This window comes from Chiloscyllium plagiosum, unplaced genomic scaffold (assembly GCF_037043375.1).
Source record: "Chiloscyllium plagiosum isolate Xiang-an unplaced genomic scaffold, Cpla_swu_hap1 HiC_scaffold_21, whole genome shotgun sequence".
NCBI lineage: Eukaryota > Metazoa > Chordata > Chondrichthyes > Orectolobiformes > Hemiscylliidae > Chiloscyllium > Chiloscyllium plagiosum.
In genome coordinates this window covers 27,367,371-27,387,601 of record NW_028270159.1, presented here as the reverse complement: position 1 = coordinate 27,387,601, position 20,231 = coordinate 27,367,371, and the positions used below count along the sequence as shown (strand labels likewise).

Genomic DNA, 20,231 nt, shown 5'->3' with positions numbered 1-20,231 from the left:
CATACAGCACTCCACCATAAGACACTGGAGCAGAAATTAGGCCTTTCAGCCCATCGAATCTGCTGTGCCATTCAATCAGGGCTGATAAGTTTCTCAACCCCATTCTCCCGCTTTCACCCCATAACTCTTGAACCCCTTGACAATCAAGAACTTGTTTCCGTCCTAAACATACTCAATAACCTGTGCTCCACAGTCTTCTGTGGCAATAAATTTACATTTGGTTAGTGCCCGTTTTTGACAGATGAGTGTGGTTTTTGGAATTGGGGCAAGTCAGCTGCCATTGGACATGAGCAATCTATTTTTATTTGCTTACAAACACATGCAAAATAGATGCAGACATAGACCATTCAGTCTCACTAGACTGTTCTGCCATTCAAGAAGATTATAGCTGACCTGTGCTGTGTTTCAAATTCCACATTCCAATCCACCCCCAACAACTCTATGCCCTGCCTAGCAAGAATCTAGCCACCTTTGTCTTAAAAGTATTCAATGACCTCATCTCTACCACTTTGAGCCAGAGTGTTCCAAAATTGCACACCACGGAGGAAAAGAAAATCTCATCATCTTTCTCCTAAAAGAGAGGTCCCTAATTTTAAAGTAGTGTCCCTTAGTTCTATATTGGCCCATATGAGAAAATATCCTTTCCACACCCACCTTGTCAAGACCTTTCAGGATTTTATACATTTCAATCAAATGACTCCTCATTTTTTTTTTAAAAACTCCAGTGGAAACAAGACTAGCCTGTCCAAACTATCCTCATAATACAATCCAGATATTCCAGATATAAATCTAGTAAACTACTTCTCAACTCTGTTCAATTTATTTATTTACTTCCTTCCTTAAATGTGATGACCAAAATTGTACATAGTATTTGAGATATGGTCTCACCAATGCCATGTGCAACTGAAACATATTTTTGTGTTCAACTCCTTTGCGACTAAAGGATAGCATTCCATTCGCCTTCTCAATTATATGTTGTATCTATGCGTTAGCTTTTGGTGATTAATATACTATAACTATTAAATCTTTTGCACCTTGGAATTCTGCAGAACTTGATCAACACTACAACCCCTCTACATTTTCCTCGCTGCTTATTTTCTTAAAATGTCAGATAACCCTCAATGTAGTCCTTATTTTAGGCAGGAAATGAGGGTGGTTGACCCCAATTCCTCCATCAGTATTAAACTGAGTGCATATCTCTAATAAATAAAATTCATTTATATGTATGCTACGAAGGTTTGATATGTTTGTGCATTCCTGCTATCAGTACTACTTACAGTGCTTAGTTTGCTGCAGGAGATGAGGACTCGCCGTTCATATAACATACTGGCATAAAGATGGAGCATGTTGTTGACATCTACAGCTACAAAATACTCTGTCAGGTTTCTCTGAAAGAGAAAAAATATTTTCAGAATTTAAAGAAAAGCAGACCAGTGTCAATCCATGCTTACTTGTGGAATAACTTGCTGATCATGTGGAAAAGAATACATTCAGGTGAAGGTTGTTACCAACATATCACAACTCTCTTCGCTTTTGAAATCACGAGAAAGAATACCATTCATTTGAAGTATTTGTTAATTAGTGATTTTTTTTGGGATGCCAACCCAGTGTACTGTGTACAGCGCTTTAGGAAGAATGTAACTGCACTTGAGGCTGTGCAGAAAAGATTCATTAGAATGTTGCCTGGGATGGAGCAGTCTACTCTTGATGAGAGGGCTGGATAAGGTCGGGTTGATTTCTTTTAAAAGCAGAAAAAGCGGAAAGGGGACCTGAATGAGGTGTAGAAGATTATGAGGGGCATGGACAGTAAGCAGTTGTTCCCCTTAGTTGAAAGGTCAACAAGAAGGCCTAACTTCAAGGTGAAAAGTAGGAGATTTAGAAATAAACCTTTTCATCCAGAAGATGGTAAGAATGTAAAATGCATTGCCTGGGAAGGACGTTGAGGCAGGAAAGTTCACAACCTATAATAAGTATCGGGATGAGCACTTGAAATGTCATAACATTCAAAGTTATAGGTCAAGTCCTGAAATGGGAGACTAGTGTAGGTTTAGAGTAGTTTTATGTCGGTGCAGACTTAATGGGCTGGTGGTCTCTTCTCTAATGTATGAATTCTTTATGTTAGGTTCTAATTAGATTATTTAGACTGCAGCTAACACAACAGGCAGTTCAATACTTTTCACAAAAATGTATCATGTTTTCTATCCAAATATAAAAATTGATTAATGAATATTCAATGATTACTTACTCCTTATACATATGGCCTAATTTCTAAAGGCTTTGTGATTTATTTTTAAAAAGGCATTCTTTGAAAGCAGTACCACTGAGTGCATACATCCACTTGGAATATTTTGATACAAGTTGTATCTGGAAATGGAATCCTCAGCCAGTTCTTTTCACCGTTATTATAATCAGATCCAGGTTCCCCAATTCATTAGAGTGGAATAATCCAAATTGTTAAATTCCCAGGTGAAGAGAGATGAAATGACACCCCTTTCCTATTTACTCCTTTCTGTTATAAAAAGGATCTCCTGCCTCACAGACCCAAAGGAATGCAGGTTTTAAAAGGTGCCAAGTTATCTAGATTTTAAGTTAACAAGTCCCTTGCTCCGAGTACTAGTGCCAGCTAGCTAACAAGTCAGTCAAAAGGAAACAAGACAATAGCAGACTCTTGAGCAAGAGTCAACCAACCATTGTCAAAAGGAAATAAGACAGAGTTTTGGAGTTGGGAAATTATGTTGAGGTTGTACAGGACATCGAGAAGGCCTCTTCTAGAATACAGTGTCCAGTTCTGGTTGCCCAGTTATAGGAAGGATATTGTTAAGATGGAGAGGGTTCAGAAGAGATTTACAAGAATGTTGCCAGGTGTAGAAAGTTTCTGTTATAAAGAAAGGCAGATAGGCCGGGACTCTCTTCACTGGAACGAAGGAGGTTGAAAGATGACCTGATAGAAGTTTATCAGGTCTATTGAGGGTTGATTAATTTCCACATGAGAAGAAACAGAACTGCACCATGTACACACAGAGACTAAGAGTAAGAGTAAGAAAAATATGAATCAGTTTCTGAATTATGAGTGAGGAGATGATAGTTGATCATTGTGGCCATTGCAGCGGAGGATTGGTTGAGACTCTGTCATTCTGATTTCTTATGGCCATAACTGAATTCCAGCTCAATGGAGAAGTGACTTTTGTCCAGCTGCTAGCTATCTGATTTCTTGCACTTTAACCGAGAGAAGATCTTTAGTCGCAACACTAAAGATCGGTTCTTCAACTATGATTCTTCATGGCATGCTAACACTTAAACCCTGGCCCTCCATTATCTCTATAGTCAAAACAGATCACAGGCCATTCTGTTTTTGACTTGCCTCTTCCCCTTTTGAAGTTCTACTGTTTGAGGTTCTTTTCACAACTGCAAGTGTGACATTCCATTACTGACTCTCTCTTACCCCAGATAGCCACTTAATTTACATCTGGTGCCATTTTTAGGCTGCATCAGTCATTTTCAGAATACAAGTTTTGGACTTACAAGTTAAAAATGTCCACAGTACTTCAGATGGCCATGACATCATAGAATTATAGGCATAGAAGTCTACAACACAGAAAAAGGCCCATCGGCTCATCAAGTTTGCACTGGTCAAAAACAACCAATTAACTTCTAACTCCATTTTCGAGCACTTTGCCCAGAGGCTTGGATGCCTTGATATCTCATATGTACATCTGAATACTTATTAAATGCTATGAGTGTTCTTGACTCTACTACCCTTCCAGGTAGTTAGCTCCAGATTGCAACCACTCTCTGAATGAAAACATTTTTCTCACATGAACTCATTTTTTTTTCATCTGTTCCCCCATTTAGAAGCTTATCAAAAGCCTTGCCAAAGTACAAGCAGATTGCATCAAATGCATTGCCTTTATATACACACCTGATTACTATATGGAAAACTTCAATCAAGTTGGTCAGACCATTAAGAACATAGAACAGTACAGTAAGACTCTTTGGCCCTTGATGTTGTGCCAACCTCTTATCCTTCTCTAAGATCAAACTAACCTACATACCCTACAATCTATTATTATCCATGTGCCTATCCAAGAGTTGCTTAAATGTCCCTAATGCATCTGACTCCACTACCACTACTTCACATGCAATCACAGAAGGTGGATCATTTGTCCATTTACCTTCTCCATGCACTCACTGCTCTCTGTGTAAAGAACCTACTTCTGACATTTCCACTAAGCCTTCCTCCAATCACCTTAAAATTATGCCCCTTTGTGATAGCCTTTTCCACCATGGGGGAAAAAAGTCTTTGGCTTTCCACTCTATCTATGCCTCTCATCATCATGTACACTTCTATCAAGTCACTTCTCATCTTTCTTCACTCCAATGAGAAAAGCCCTAGCTCCCTCAACCGAAGATATGCCCTCTCCAGTCCAGGCAGCGTTTTAGTAAATCTCCTCTGCATTCTCTATAAAGCTTCCACATCTTTCCTGTAATGAGGCGACCAGAACTGAACACAATATTCCAAGTATGATCTAACCAGAGCTTTACAGAGCTGCAGCATAACCTCGCGTTCAAACTCAATACTCCTGCTAATGAAAACGAACACACCATACGCTTTCTTAACAACCTTGGATAGCAACTTTGAGGGATCTATGGACATGGACCACAAGATCCCTCCATTCCTCCACACTGCCGAGAATCCTGCCTTTTATGTTGTAATCTGCATTCAAGTACAAATAACTTCACACTTTAAGGTTGAACTCCATCTGACACTTATCAGCCCAGTTCTGCATCCTGTCAATGTCCTATTGCAACCTACAACAGCCCTCCACACTATCCACCACTCCACAAAACTTCATGTCTCCAGTATACTTACTAACTATATAGCCAATTCTGTAACCAGACAGCCAAATTTCCCTGTATCCCGTGCCTCCTTATTTTCTGAATAAGTCTACCATGGGGAACCTTATCAAACGCCTTGCTAAAATTCACAGCCACTGCTCTACCTTCATCAATGGATTTTGTCACATCCTTAAAGAATTCATTAATGCTGTGAGGCATGACCTGCCTCTCACAAAGCCATGCTGACTATTTCTAATCAAGCTATGCTTTTCCAAATAATCATGAATCCTGTCTCTCAGATTCCCCCTCAATAATTTGCCTACCACCAATGTAAGACTGACTGGTCAATAATTCCTAACATTATCACCTATCCAAATGACTGTGCTGATGAAGGGCTTATGCCCGAAACGTCGATTCTTCAGTTTCTTGGAAGCAGCCTGATCTGCTGTGCTTTTCCAGGACCACACTCCCAACAAACAAAAGAGAACAGAATACTGAATAACTTAACCAACAGATAATCCCAACTTAATGACGCTGTTCCAAATACTTGCAACAATCCTCATAAACATTCCTCGGCACAAAAGGTAAAATCAAACACAGGATATTACAGGAGAGAGGAGAGAGAGAGAAGAGAGAGAGAGAAAGAGAGAGAGAGAGAGAGAGAGAGAGAGAGAGAGGAGAGGGAGAGAGAGAGAGAGAGAGAGGAGAGAGAGAGAGAGAGAGGAGAGAGAGAGAGGGGAGAGAGAGAGAAAAGGATCAGCCAGGACTTGCTTCTTTGGGTCCAGCAGTCTGACAGCTTTCAGTGTGCAGCCTGACAACAGCCAGACCAAACCAGAGAAAAGCTGAGGTGGAAGAATAGGACACTCTCCTTTCTTTGTACAAGTGTTTTTTTTTAAAACTTAAAAGCCTTTTGCCAGAGGCAGTATATAATCAAGCTGACCCTAAAACCCATCCAAGCCCAGACTTTTCAGAGTCTTCGTCTTTTACGACCTCTCTGGAAAAAAAAAAGCTAAGAACATCATAACCTTGCTAAAGGAGTAGTATCATCACAATAGACACACTTTAACCCATCACACTGACTGCAACTTTGCCCTATCATCTGTCTATCAAACACCCTGCCCCCCCGACACCTCCCCACCCCAAAACCCTGTAGACACAATCGGAGACATCCCTGACACCTGGGAGGTAACATACCATCCGGGAGTCTTGTTCACAATCACAGAATCTCTTGTCTGTTCATCTAACCATTGAATCTCCTATCACTATTGCTCGCCAATTCTCCCCCCTTCCCTTCTGAGCCATAGAGCCAGGCTCAGTGCCAGAGACCTGGCTGCTGTGGCTTTCTCCTGGTAGGTCATCCATCCCAATAGTATCCAAAGCGGTATACTCTTTATTGAGGGAAATGGCTACAGGGGATCCCTGTACTGACTGCCTATTCCCTTTCCCTTTCCTGACAGTTATCAAGCTACCTTTATCCAGTAACTTAGGTGTAACTACCTCCCTATAACTCCTGTCTCTTTCCCCTTAACAAAAACATGCAGTTTGTTTTTGACTAATCCCTGCCTCTCCAGGTGGCGATTAATTCAGTCCCTCAGAATTCTTTCCAAATTTACCTTCCACTAAGGTTAAACTGAGTGGCCTGTAGATTCTTGGTTTATCTCCTGCTCCCTTCTTGAATAACAGTACCACCTTGACGTCCTCCAGTCCTCATAAGATTTTTTTTGTTAGAATCACATCTCCCATGTCTGGCAGATAAGCATAAAACTTAGAAAGGCAAGAAGGAATACAAAGGTCCAGTAAGTGTGATACAATACAGTATACTGAGAAGAGCCACCATGGTCTGCCTCCTGCTATTATTGAAAACAACTAATTTCCGCCAGGTCTAGCAGGATGCCACAAGATACACATATTCCCCCACCCTCGCTTGTCAGCATTCTGCAGATACCATTCCTTACTCCTGACATTTCTCCACACCCCCACAGCATCTTCATATGCAATCACAGAAGGTGGATCATTTGTCCATTTTCCTTCTCCTTGCTCACTATACAAGGCCCCAGACACACCTTCCAGGTGAAGCAGCAATTTACTCCATTCAATCTAGTCTATTGTTCTCACTGCTCATAAAGCGGTCTCTGGGGAGATAAAATGCAGACTGGATACTCTGCGGAACACCTACGTTCACACCTACTCTGTGAAAATGACTCCATTTCCAGTTGCCTGCCACTGAATACACCACTGTGTTCACATGCCAGCATTTCTGTTTCTGGCCTACTACAGTGCTCCAGTGAGGCTCACCACAAGCTGGAAGAACATCATTTTATCTTCTGCGTGGAGACCCTGCAACCTTTAGCACTTAATACTGAATCCAATAATTTTAGAATCTGAACATCACCTCCATGTCTTTTAACCATCTCCAGTCCCCTGACCCTGTTATGATTTGTGTTGCTTTCAGCACAGCAATCCCAGTTTCACTCACTCAGTCCCCATTATCACCTGTTTAGTTTTTCTTCATCAGTGAAAACAGTAATTGCTGGAGATACTCAGTTTTGGAAGCATATGTGGGGAGAAAACAGAGTTAACATTTTGAGTCCAGTGACTCAACCAACGTTTTCGCTCTCCCTTTGGGCTCAGTCTCCACCCATTTGCTTATCCTTTTCCCCCCACTCCAATCCCATCAGCAACATAAATACCACTTTTTCTAGATGCTATCAATTCTGAAGAAGAGTCACTGGACTCAAATAATTAACTCTGGTTTCTCTCCACATACACTGCCAAACCAGAGTGTTTCTCAAACAATTTCATTCAAGCTTTGTTTTGCTCATGGAAGTGAGAGGGATATATTTCTCAACAGTATTCCTGATTTCCAATTGATAGGACACATCAAGGAAAGAGTTCAAATCTGTAGATCAATGATTTGTTTCAGTACCGCCAATGACTCTCATGTAAAGAGTGAACAGAAAACATTACCTCGAGATACAGTTCAAGGTGCATTGTGAATTCTGAAGTGAGAATAAGTCACCTATATAGCTAAGACATTTCAGGTAGATTTTTCTCAGTTTCAAACAAACAGATGTAAAAGGCAGCTTATGTCATATGCTAATTACTCTTTCAAAATGCCTTGCCACCTCCATATATCTATATATATGAATCACACAGATTCCTCTGTCCCTGAACATTATTTTGGTCTATTCCTTTAAATATCTATTTCATCTTCCAAACCCATCTGTCAGCGCACTTTACTTAACTCTTCCCTGTATTGAAGCACTTTGTTTTTGTTGGAGAAGGTGGGTCTGTTCTCCTATGTGGAGAAGATGGACAAGATGAAATTTGATTTGTTTTCAACTTCACAAGCTGGGCAGAGTCCAAAAGGAGAAACAACCCCTCTCATAAAAGGATAAAGAACAGTACAGCATAGTTATAACGTAGCTCACAGAACTAAATGCTACATGACGAATACCTTCTTCACACAGCAAGTGGTTTGGATTTGGAATGCAATGCCTGGAAGTGTGATGCAAGTTCAACTGAAGGATTTAAGGGGATTTTAGGTGACTAGGTAAATAGAAACAATAGTCAGAGTTATAAGGAAAAGCTCGGAAAACGGCACAAAGTCACAATGCTCATTCAGAGAACCGGTACAGACGCACTAAGCCAAATGGCCTAGTAGTGAGTTCTAACAATTCTGTGGTTCTGTGAATTCAATTGTGAGTACAATATAAATAAACAGACATTTTAGTCATAGATACTACACACTGTTTAAAAGTACATGACTATGTGTGCTGCTGTAATGGAAATGCAGGAAAATAGGATTAGATTTTATTTTCCAGCAAGGTATAAATCTTTCTATCTTCTATTTTTAGATAGCTTTGCTTGCTTTTTTTTTTAAAACGTTTGTCATAACCTTTTACTCTATTGAAGATGATGATCTACAGCTTCATGTGAATATGCCTCAATGACTAACCACTACAGTAACTTACTAAACGAAACAAGATATCTATGAGGGAGACAAGTCAGATCCATCATCTGAAATAATAACAATGGTCCTTCTCAAAAATATACCTCATTGTAGTCAGCCAAAAGGTAAGGCAAGGGGGAAAAGTTATCACCACCTCTCTTTATCAATAATAGTATTTCCTGACAAAAACGTCTGGGAACAATTCTGAACGTAAACCGTGGCAGCATTTTGTTCTGCATACAGTTGGGTCTGTATCTGTAGTTATATTTGAGTGGCTGGAGAAGAATGGACATTCATGACCCATTAGAAGTACTTACATTAAATCATAAGCACTAAGACTGAAATTTCTATAGTTTCTAACAGTCACCTGAAACTAATGTGAAGGTTTTATAACTTGGAGGCAATACTTCTTAAAGTATATTGCATAGTTTTACAGCTTATTTTATTCTTAGTTATGCTGCAGTTGCAATTGTTGACATTATTAAAGATATTTTTAAACTCCAACAGAGTTTTTGTATCAATTATCCCACCCAGCCCCACCAATTCTTCATCTCAGAGGAACCTTGTGTTTCCAAAAACTGAATGTTATTAACTTCATCATTTTATTGAAATAGTGAATATCATTTGCCAAATACTTAATGTCTCTATTACATTACTCTCTTCACACTACTCTCAATCTAACAACAGCTGACATATATATATTTAAAAAAATCTGCATGTATTACTCATTACCATCAGCAATGAAATTAAAGAATTCAGTGCTCCTGAGAAGTCAGCAACAGGGAGCTGAGCAGCTGGTGGTCAAGTAGTGTGATTTAATACTCTGTAGTAAAAGAAATCGCTTTGATGCCAATTGAGAAATGAAAAGAAAAAGAATGAATGCAATGGAAGGCAGCCGTAGGAGGCTAACAAGAGGCAAGAAAATACAAAAGAGGGGAAGAAGAAAAAGAGAAAGAAAGACAGCAATATTGACATCCTGCACTATCACATACCAAAGCACTTCACACCCAATGAAATGGTTTGCTATCAGTCACTGTTGTATACTTGGAAGCCAGAAATATATTTTTTAAAAATGCACAGTTAGATAGCAATTTCTTTCAAAACAGTTTTGTAAAAGGCCGCGATTGTGGTTAAGGCCACTGCAAGGTGGAGTACTGTGCGTACATGAATAAAATTGATCCGATGCTATAAACTTCCATCCAGCAGCTGTTTAGTATCAGCTGTGATGACTATTGATGGAGACAAAGGTAATGGTTGAAGTCCACAACGCCTTAACTTACTGAGACTTTGAAGCCATAAATCAGGTCCTGTGAGGTGATTGTAGCATTACAATGGTGCAAATTCTGAAACTACAATTATGACAAATAGAGTGGAACAGCATGAATCACGGAGGCCATTTTTTAATGGCAGCACTTTGTCTCCTATTTGGGATTATACACACACACACACACACACACACTTTTAAAATTAAATTTATTCTGACCCAGCCTATTCCAAGTTAACCCATTACTTTACTATGTCAAGTCGATTAAATTGTGCAAAACATATTATCTTCGCTTCTGAAAGTATAAGGATTGATTGGGAGAAAATATTCTTAGCTTAAATCTTAATGGGTATTCTGAAGCTTAAAGCATAAATATATCATATATTTAAAAATACAAATTCCAAAAAAGAATCAATGTACACTTTTTAATATAAAACCCATTGCAATATTTGACCAGTTTTTCAATTAATACCACATTTCGAGTAGTTATATAGCAAATGCTTAAATGTTACCAAGTCATAAAATAGAATTTTACAAATGGGTCTAATTAAGAAATTGAAGAAATAATGCAAACATAAAAAACTGTCTGTAGCAATAATCCAATTCTCTTTTCAAGAATGCTTGGTATATGATACACAGCACTGAGAATAAATCAATACAGAGTTTCAAAATTTACACAATATGCAATTTACGTAATATACAATCACAGATTTAAAATAATCTTCTGAATGAAATGCATACTTACATTTTCAGGTATACTAGGAAGTTCCAGGGTATCGGGTGTGGTAAAATACGAATGCTGCCAAAAAAATGGAAATATTTAGCTCTCTCTTAAAATAGCTTACGGAAAATATACAAGATTGAAGTTTGATTCTGAATCGTGGTACCAGCTATAATATGGAAATATAACTTTAGTTATTCAGACCAGCTAATTTAGATATGTAAATTTAATTTGGTTATATATATTCTATGGAGTAGCTGGGAAATGGACATTAAGTCATGGCCTAGCTAGCAACACAAACATCTTGCAAACAATGAAAGAAAACATATTATACACAAGATAAAATCAAATTGTACAAGTAGCATGGGTTACCGCACTTTATTTGCAGGAAGTTAAGAATCAGTATAAAAGAACCTCCAATCACTTAAAGGTCGCTCTGCTATAACGTATGTTTTGTCAGCGTGAACTGGCTATAATGCAATTGACGAATTGTGGCTGTTGTTTGGATAATTTTCTGCATGGGTGTAGCGATTTTCTATTCGCAATCTTCTACAGTGCAATTTTCAAGAGCGCAAGGTTCAGATGAATACAACCGTTGTTTTATAGCAGAATGACCTGTATTATAATAAGTGTGACTAAGTTCAAAAAGCAATTTTTATAACAATGTACCTACCACATTTTTTTCTATTTTTCATTCGAAGGAATGTGGGCATTTCTGGCTAGCCTAAGATTTATTGCCCACCCCCAATTGCCTTAGAGGTGATGGTGAGCTGACTTCTTTAAACACTGCAATCCCTGGGTGTACAAGCAATCCACAGTGTTGTTCAGAAGGGTGTTTCAGGATCTTGATCAGTGAAGAAACAACAATATAATGCCAAGTTATGATGACGTATAACTTGGAGGTGAACATGATTGCGATGTTCACATGCATTTATTGCTCTTGGAAGATAGTTATTGCCTGACGTTTGTCAGAAAGCTGGTCCTATTTTTTCTAAAAGCGGATTCTTTTTTCTTGATTTTTTTCCAGAAGGGTGATAAAACAGTCCGGGCTCCAATGTGACAGGTTTGGTACAGAGATGAAAGGGTTTACTGACAGGCCTTTTGTTTATACAAGATGAGACTTTAGGTCAATGTTTTTATGCTTTAGAAGTAACCTGTATAAGTCAAGAGGGCGTGGCCAGCTCTCCAGCTGTGCAGTTCAGTTCAGAACTTGAGTGTCAGTGCAGCAGAAGCTGTGTGGAAACAGGCTGCTGAACTCTCTCTCTTTCTGCCCTTCTAACTTGGACCTAGAAGCCTTTGTCTCATTTTTGCTCTGTGTTTAAAGGGTTTGTTTATTGGGACTGTTGCACGTACTTTTCGGAACAGCACAATTAAGTCTAGTTTGGATAGACTGAGTTCTGTGGGTATTCTATCTTCTGTTATGTTTCACTGAGTAATTTTGTGAATAAATTTGTGTCTGTTTTAATACCTGGTAGTCAACCTAGCTAACTTACTCCAGGTAATTTTCACTGTACACTTACTGAAACAAATAGCAAAGTTACAGTCTGGGCTGCCTGCTTAAGAATGTTTTGAGTGGTCTGGCCTATTCCATAACAGATTGGGGGCTCTTTGTGGGCTTAAACAGCAAGTGGTAGGTGCTAATGTCTTTATTTCGGGTGTTGGTTTGGGTGGGTAGACAAAGTTTGGGAGAGCAATGGCTCTTTCAGTCGCCAAGAGTATTCTGGAGGTGGACGAGGTGAACTTGGTAGTTTTACAAAACGTGCTTAAGGCCAGGCTGCTGGAATTACTAGACAAGCTGGGGTTGAAGCTACCTCTATCTGTGAGGAAAGGACAGACAATTAAGCAGTAGCTCAGCATTTAAACTTGTTGAAAATCCATCAGGATCTACAGAGATGGCAAGAAGTTAACTACAAATGAAGCAGTTTGAGTTCGAGGTGAGAGAGAAGGAAAGGGCAGCAGAAATGAAACAGTTTGAGTTAAAAGCAGAAGAGAAAGAAAAAGAGAGAGATGTTGCACTTCAGAAATTGACACTTAAAAGGCTGGAGATAAAGGCCGACAGTAAGCTTAGTGTGGAAGAGCAGAGAGTTAAAACGGCAAAATTAACAGCTGAAGTGGCTGATGATTATGAACTGATCCATAAAATACCGTTCGGTTTCCAGAATCAATTGTAGCCCACGAGGGATAGAAATTGGGACAAAGAGAAATACTCACATAGAATGGGAAAGGTAGGTCGCAGTGTAGATCATAATGAGAATTTACACAGGGTAAAAAGTAAACCCTTGAAGGGGACTAAGAAAGTAAAAAGTCCAGTGTTTTCATTGTAATAAAGTGGGCTACATGAAATCAGTGTTGGTGGGTTAGGAGAAGCCAGATGTAGGAAAACAGGAGAAGCCGAAGTTTTGTTGGCATTGTAACACAAAGCTGCATCAGAGGTTGATTAAGGAAAAAGTGCCAGTTCTGCTTAAAAAATATACCTGCAAGGGTAATGTTTATACACATAAGCCAGAAGTAGCAGGCAAAGAGGTTACAATATTAAGGGACACAGGATCTTCTCAGTCTGCGATGCTGAAGGATGAGGAGATACGTACTCCTGAAGGACTACTGCCAGAAAAGGTACTGATAACGTGGGACAAATGGCACCCAGTTGTATAAAGTGAGGCGAGAGAGTCCAGAAAAGAGTGAAGAATTTGTGATAGGAATACTGGTTAAACTCTCAGCTCCAGGAATAGTATGTCCTTGCAAATGACATTGCTGATTCACCAGTAGTCATGTTGCCTACTCTAGTTGAAGAGCCAGTAGAGACGCAGGCAACTGAAGACATGGAGAATGTTTATCCTGGAATCTTCCCAGATTGTATCTTAATGAGATCACAGAATCACAAGTTGAAGCAGGAGAGATCAAAAGGCACAGATAAGGAAGCTATAATAGCATTATCAAAGACTTTTTTTTGATCAGGTAAATGGGACAGAACAGGAGTAAATAGGTAAACATGTAAGCATCTTTAGCTCTAAGTTTATTGAGTTACAGCAGAAAGATGAGAACTTTATGCACTTGTATCAAAAAGCATATACAGAAAAGGAGAGTGAATGCATCCTTGTGTGTCTTAATGAGGAAATAGAGACCTTCACACATTCAAGTGGATGAGAAATGGGCAGAGATTCATTAAATTGTTTTGCCAGTAGGGTATAAAAAGAGGTGCTGCGAGTGGCGCATGAGCTACCACTTGGAGGTCATTTAGGAGTGAGGAAAACACAGGCTAAAATACAAAGACATTTTTACGAGGCCTGAACCACAAAAGGATGCAGTCAAAGTTTGTCAGACATGTCATATATGTCAGCTAATCAAAAAACCACAGGCAGTAATAAAACTTGCACCTTTAATACCTATTCCAACATTCAAGGAACCTTTCACAAGAACCTTAATTGATTACGTAGGTCCCCTACCTCAAACAAAGCTTGGGAATAAGTATTTATTAACAATAATGGATATATCAACTAGATTTCCCGAGGCAGTCCCAATTTCACAATGTCACAGCGAAAAGGGTTGTAGAAGAATTACTGAAATATTTTAGGCTAGATATGGACTACCAATAGAGATAGAGTCAGATCAAGGGTCAAACTTCATATCCAAACTATTCAAGGTGGTTATGGATAGCTGTGGAATAAAGCAATTCAAATCTACTACGTACCATCCAGAGTCATAGGGAGCGCTAGAGAGATGGCATCAAACACCAAAGACCATGTTAAGGGCTTATAGTCAGGACTATCCAGATGATTGGGATAAGGGAGTTCCGTTTGTGCTTTTTGTGATCAGAGATGCACCAAATGAATCAACCAAATTCAATCCATTTGAATCAGTTTTCGGACGTGAAGTAAGAGGACCATTAGAATTGATTAATGAGAAATTAATAAGTTACAATTCAGAGACCACCCATTTGGACTGTGTGTCAAATTTTACAGAACGATTAAATAGAGCGGGGGAGCTGGCAAAACAACATTTAAAAGTATCGCAGCATACAATGAAACAGGAAGTGGAAAAGAATCAAAAATTTGCAATTTTGCCATTGGGAATAAGGTACTGGTGTTACTCCCAATAATAAGTGAACCTTTAAAACCAAGGTTTAGTGGACTTTATCAAATCAAGAGGAAATTGAGTGAGGTGAACTACTTGATAGGGACTCCAGACAGAAAGAAATCTCACTGTGTGTCATATGAATATGCTCAAAAGGTATTTTGACAGGGAAGGAAAGCAAGAGGAGAATGTGTTCATGATCACAGCACAGAAGGAAGAACCAAATTCAGAGAATTCTGAATTTGACATTCCTCAAATCAAACTGGACAATGAGGAAGTTGTCAAAGATTGGGATAAATTATTGAGTTACCTTCCACAAGAAAACTGAAATGACCTGAAAAAGAGTTATTACTCTCACATTAGGAGATATCTGGAAATAAACTGAGAAGTACTAACCTAATTGTGGATGATGTAGATATAGAAGATGCTGTTCCAAATAAGCAACATCCTTATAGGCATAACGCTCTAAAGTTGGCACAGGTTCAGGAGATAGAACGCATACTCCAAGATGGCATAAACAAAGTGAGTTAGTGACTGGAGCTCACCCATAGTCACAGTGTCAAAGCCTGATGGTATCCAACTGTTACGTGTGGACTATTGCAAAGTCAATGCCATTACAAAGAGTGATGCATATCCAATTCCATGGTTGGAGAACTGTGTTGAAAAGATGGGACAAGCAACTTACATTTCTAAGTAGGACATGCTCAGAGGCTCTTGGCAGGTACCTTTTTCAGAAACAGCAAAAGCAATTTCAGCTTTCTTAAGGCCAAATGGACTATATCAGTTTAAAGGAGAAAGTGAGGTCTGCAGATGCTGGAGATCAGAGCTGAAAATGTGTTGCTGGAACAGCGCAGGTCAGGCAGCATCCAGGGAACAGGAGAATCGACGTTTCAGGCGACCTGCTACGCTCTATATCAGTTTAAAGTCATGCCATTTGGTATGAAAAATGCTCTGGCTCCATTTCAAGAATTAACTAATAAGGTCATTGCTTTGGAGTGTATATTAATGACCTGGTGATTTTTAGTCAGTCAGTCACAGAAGGAACATTCACAACATCTATCAGAATTGTTTGATCGACTTCAGAAGGCAGGCTTGGTAGTAAAGCTAGCTAAAAGTGAATTTGTCAAAGCCGAAGTCATCTTCCTGGGTCATTTTATTAGACACTGACAAATGGCCCCAAGGGACGTGAAAATGAATTTCCCACAACGTTGACGAAAAGAGCAGTACTACGGTTCCTGGAGTTGAGTGGATTTTACCGAAAGTTTTTGCCAAAGTTTAGCGGTGTGGCTGCTCCACTCACCGAATTGTTAAAAAAAAAGGGCAAGAAGGTTCAGTGGACAGCAGACTGTCAAAAGGCATTTGACAGCCTAAAAACTATTAACCACTGCCCCAGTATTAGCCACACCTGATTACACAAAGCCTTTCAAGGTGGCTATCGATGGTAGTGCCGTGCTCCTGCAGGAGGATGACGACAAGAGAATAGAAAGACCCATTGGGTAATTTTCCAGGAGGTTGAACGTTCATCAATAAGAATATTCAACAGTTCAGAAAGAGACTTTGAGCTTAGTGTAGGCATTACAACATTTCAGTGTTTATATTACCAGCAACGCAGCTCAGATATCATATACACTGACCTTAACCCATTGACATTTGTGGAGAAATTTAAAGGAACAAAATGCCAGACCATTTAGACGGAACCTGTTGTTGCAGCCATTCAATTTGACAATTGTGCACATGGCAGGTTGCAAAAACGTGATTGCTGATGCGTTGTCAAGACTCAAATGAGATAGAGGTGTTCAGTAGTGGGTGTGCCATGGCCTGAATTTGAATGTGGTTGTGCATGTTTGCATGTGTATAGTCAGTGTAGTATATGTGTGTGTTTTAGAGTATTAACCAGTTTTTTTTTAGGGTTATACAAATTAAGCCATCTGTGGGTATTGATGGCTGTTTTTTTAAGGGGGGGGGGCAAGAGGTGTCACAAAAGCTGGTCCTTTTTTTTCTAAATGCTGTTCCTTTTCTCAAGGATACTGTGCCCTTGATTTTTTTTCAAAAGGGTCTTAAAACAGTCCAGGCTCCGAGTTAGCTGGTTTGGTACAGAGATGAAAGAGTTAACTGAGAGGCCTTTTATTTATACATAAACAGAGGAAACTTTAGGCCAACACTTTTATATTTTAGAAGTAACCTGTATAAGTCAAGGGAGCATGGCCAGCTCCTTAGCTGTGCGGTTCGGTTCAGAACTTTCGAGTCAGTGGAAACAGGCTGCTGAACTCTCTCTCTCTTTCGGCCCTTCTAATTTGGACCTATAAGCCTTTGTCTCATTTTTGCTCTGTGTTAAGGGGTTTGTTTATTGGGACTGTTGCACGTACTTTTCGGAACAGCACAATTAAGTCTAGTTTGGATAGACTGAGTTCTGTGAGTATTCTATATTCCATTGTGTTTCATTGCGTAATTTTGTGAATAAATGTTTATCTGTTTCAAAACATGGTGGTAAACCAAGCTAATGTACTCCGGGTAATTTTCACTGTACACTTACCAAAACAAATTGCAAAGTTACAGTCTGGGCTGCCTGCTTAAGAATGTTTTGAGCGGTCTGGCCTCGTCCATAACATGTTTTGAGAATACTACTTGCTACTCATTAGCCCAAGCTTATATCTTGTCCAGATCTTGCGGCATATGAACACAGATTGCTTCAGTGTATGAGTCATTGTGAATGGTGCTGAATATTGTACAATCATTCAGCAGCGAACATGCCCCACATCTGACTTCAGGATGGCTGGACAGTCACTGAAGCAGGTAAAGATGGTTAGGCCTACGATACTATCCTGAGTTTTGTCCTAGAGCTGAGAAAATTGACCCTCCTAGAACCAGAACCATCATCTTTTGTATTAGATATGACTTCAACCAATAGCAAAACTGGTTTTGCTAGGGCTTCTTGGTGCCATACTCAGTCAAATGTGATCACGATGTCAAGCGTTACCACTCTTGCCTCACCTCTGGAGTGAACAAAGGCTGTAACGAGGTCAGGAGTTCTAGCAGCAGCAAAATTGAGCATCAGCAAACAGGTTATTCCTTTGCAAATCCCACTTGAACATAGTCAATGACCCTTTCCATCACTTTGCTGATGATCAAGAATTGACTGATAACTTGCTAATTGACCACATTAGATTTACTTTGGTTTTTGAGCATAGTACATACCTAGACAATTTTTGATGCCGGTGTTGTAGCTGTACCGGAACAGCTTTGTTAAGCGTACAGCAGAAGTCTTAAATACTACTGTCAGAATGCTGTCAGAGCCCGTAACCTTTGTAGCATCTACTGTGTTCTGCCATTTCTTGAAATCACAAAATATAACATTGGTTGAAGACTAGTGTCTGTGATGCAGAGGACCTTATGAAGGCCTCAGTTTCAACCAAATATACATTCTATTAAAATTGCACTGATGGAAAATGTTGTTCTCATCAGTGTTCTTCTCAATTTTACGTCAAGCACTAGAGTTTGTAACTTTTTGAAAACCTTATTACAATAGTATCTAGTTAATCCTTTATCAGAGATTGATAGTAGGGTTGTTAAAATAGGCATCAGCATTGCCAAGCTTTACAGGAAACCATATTACTTAATGATAGTTACCTAGATAGTGTGCGTAATCCTATCTGAAAATATACATCTATAAAGGTCAGCAGCAGACAGGTCACTGCCTGTGATGCTTGCACAAGAGTAAATTAATCGCATACATTTTCCAGGTTCTTTCAGGCAAAGTAACCAGTTCAGAAAGGAGTACAACAGTTAGCCGGTACATACGGAACCATAGCCAAGTTTGAATCCGTACCTTCAAAATTCAAGGGTATAGAGAAGCAAGTTATGAACAAAGGGGATGAAAAAAACTAATGAAAATGAAGGCTTGAAATAGCAGAGAGAAATGTAATTATAACCATTTCATTGCTTTGGAACAATGTTGCCACTCTGAGTAACGGTGCTCAGACTGTTTACATGGGGAGTTGGGGGTATTTTCCCAGGTTTCTGTGATTCTTTTATAATCTAGCACTGACTTCCTCATCCATGAATCTTAAAAATTGTGAGGAAACTTTTTGTGCCACTGGAAACAGAATTGAGATGGTTCGTTCTCATTTTAGCACTCTTGGCAGAAATACCTTCAAATTTTCCTCCTGATTTGGATTTAAATCTAGTGTCTGGCAAAAGGTGATAATATTTGATAAATTTTTAAAAATACGCTTTTCATCTCTTTCCATTTCAACTGTCTAGCCGCATCAGCTGAACTACTCAGTTCAAATGCTCCCACAGCAACTGAACAGCTAAAAGAAACAAAGCCATCCATAAGCTGTTCTTTGATATCCTTTCCTGCTCCATTGCCCATGAAATGCTTAAGCAAAGGGCAGACTAGAAGCATTCTTTTGAACCATAATATGAAATGCCTGGAATGAGCTGAACTATCCCATCAGACTGCAGTGCCTCCGAGACAACCTGCCCTTTAGGTCAGGCAGGCATGCTGTTCCTACAAAGGCTCTGCCTCTCCACAGCCAGCCAATGACCTGCCAAGGACAAACAACTACTACCTGTCGATTAACATTAGAGAGGAATTGCAGCTGCTTACGGTTATCGTGGGGTAAGAATTTGAGAGACAATTAAATTGTTTCAATACACATCACTGGTTTGTCAAGAGGAAATGTCACAGGTGACTAATTGTCTGAAAGCATCAGATAGACAAAATCTTTGCAAGTATAACAGAATGTTGTCATAGAAGAGAAGTGTCAAAACAGAGTTGCCTAATTCTACAATTGTTTTTCATTATTACAATTACTATTTGTATGATGTCACTAAATTAAAATTAGCAAGTAATTATGCAAATAAAAACATCATTTTCAATTACAAATGAGCAGCAACTGTATACACACTGTTCAATCACATCATTTGTATTGGGATATGAATTATGCAGAAAGCAAGTAAAACATCTGATTAGATTATACAACATCCAGAGACCTGGGTCAAAACTCAAGACTATAATGATTTGTTAGTTGGACACAATCTCACATCTCCATTTGAGAGCATATATGTACCAAATGAAAGCCCCCATCCGCCAAATATCTCTCTACACCATTCTAAATGAAAAGACCATTATTGCAGTGTCCGGGAAAAGCCATCTGAAATGCTGAGAACAGTCTGGAATTTTGTGGAGCTGAGAACACTGGGCAAAGGAGGGATTTAACAAATAGGGCAGAGATTCCCCCAGGTCAGTTGTATGCAAGTCATAATGTTTGGATATGCTTGGACCTTGAAGGGCCATAGCCCGGGCTTGGGGGAGAATGAATTGTGAGGTGAAGGGGGGGTAAAAACAATGACTGCAGATATTGGAAACCAGATTCTAGATTAGA

At 39.3% G+C, this 20,231-nt stretch overlaps 1 protein-coding gene across 6 annotated transcripts in view; it reads right to left on the bottom strand.

The window, feature by feature from the left end:
- The window catches only part of dennd1a (DENN/MADD domain containing 1A), a 533,820-nt gene that overhangs the window by 280,721 nt on the left and 232,868 nt on the right, over positions 1 to 20,231 (bottom strand). For 5 of the 6 annotated variants that reach the window (XM_043720136.2, XM_043720139.2, XM_043720138.2 and 2 more), the window contains 2 exons: positions 10,798 to 10,851; positions 1,278 to 1,388 (listed from right to left, as the gene is read on the bottom strand). The exons of the other annotated variant lie outside the window; for it this stretch is intronic. In XM_043720136.2, coding sequence (XP_043576071.1) covers positions 1,278 to 1,388; positions 10,798 to 10,851 — 165 coding nt within the window. The remainder of the gene's footprint in view (positions 1 to 1,277; positions 1,389 to 10,797; positions 10,852 to 20,231) is intronic. 6 annotated transcript variants of the gene reach the window in all.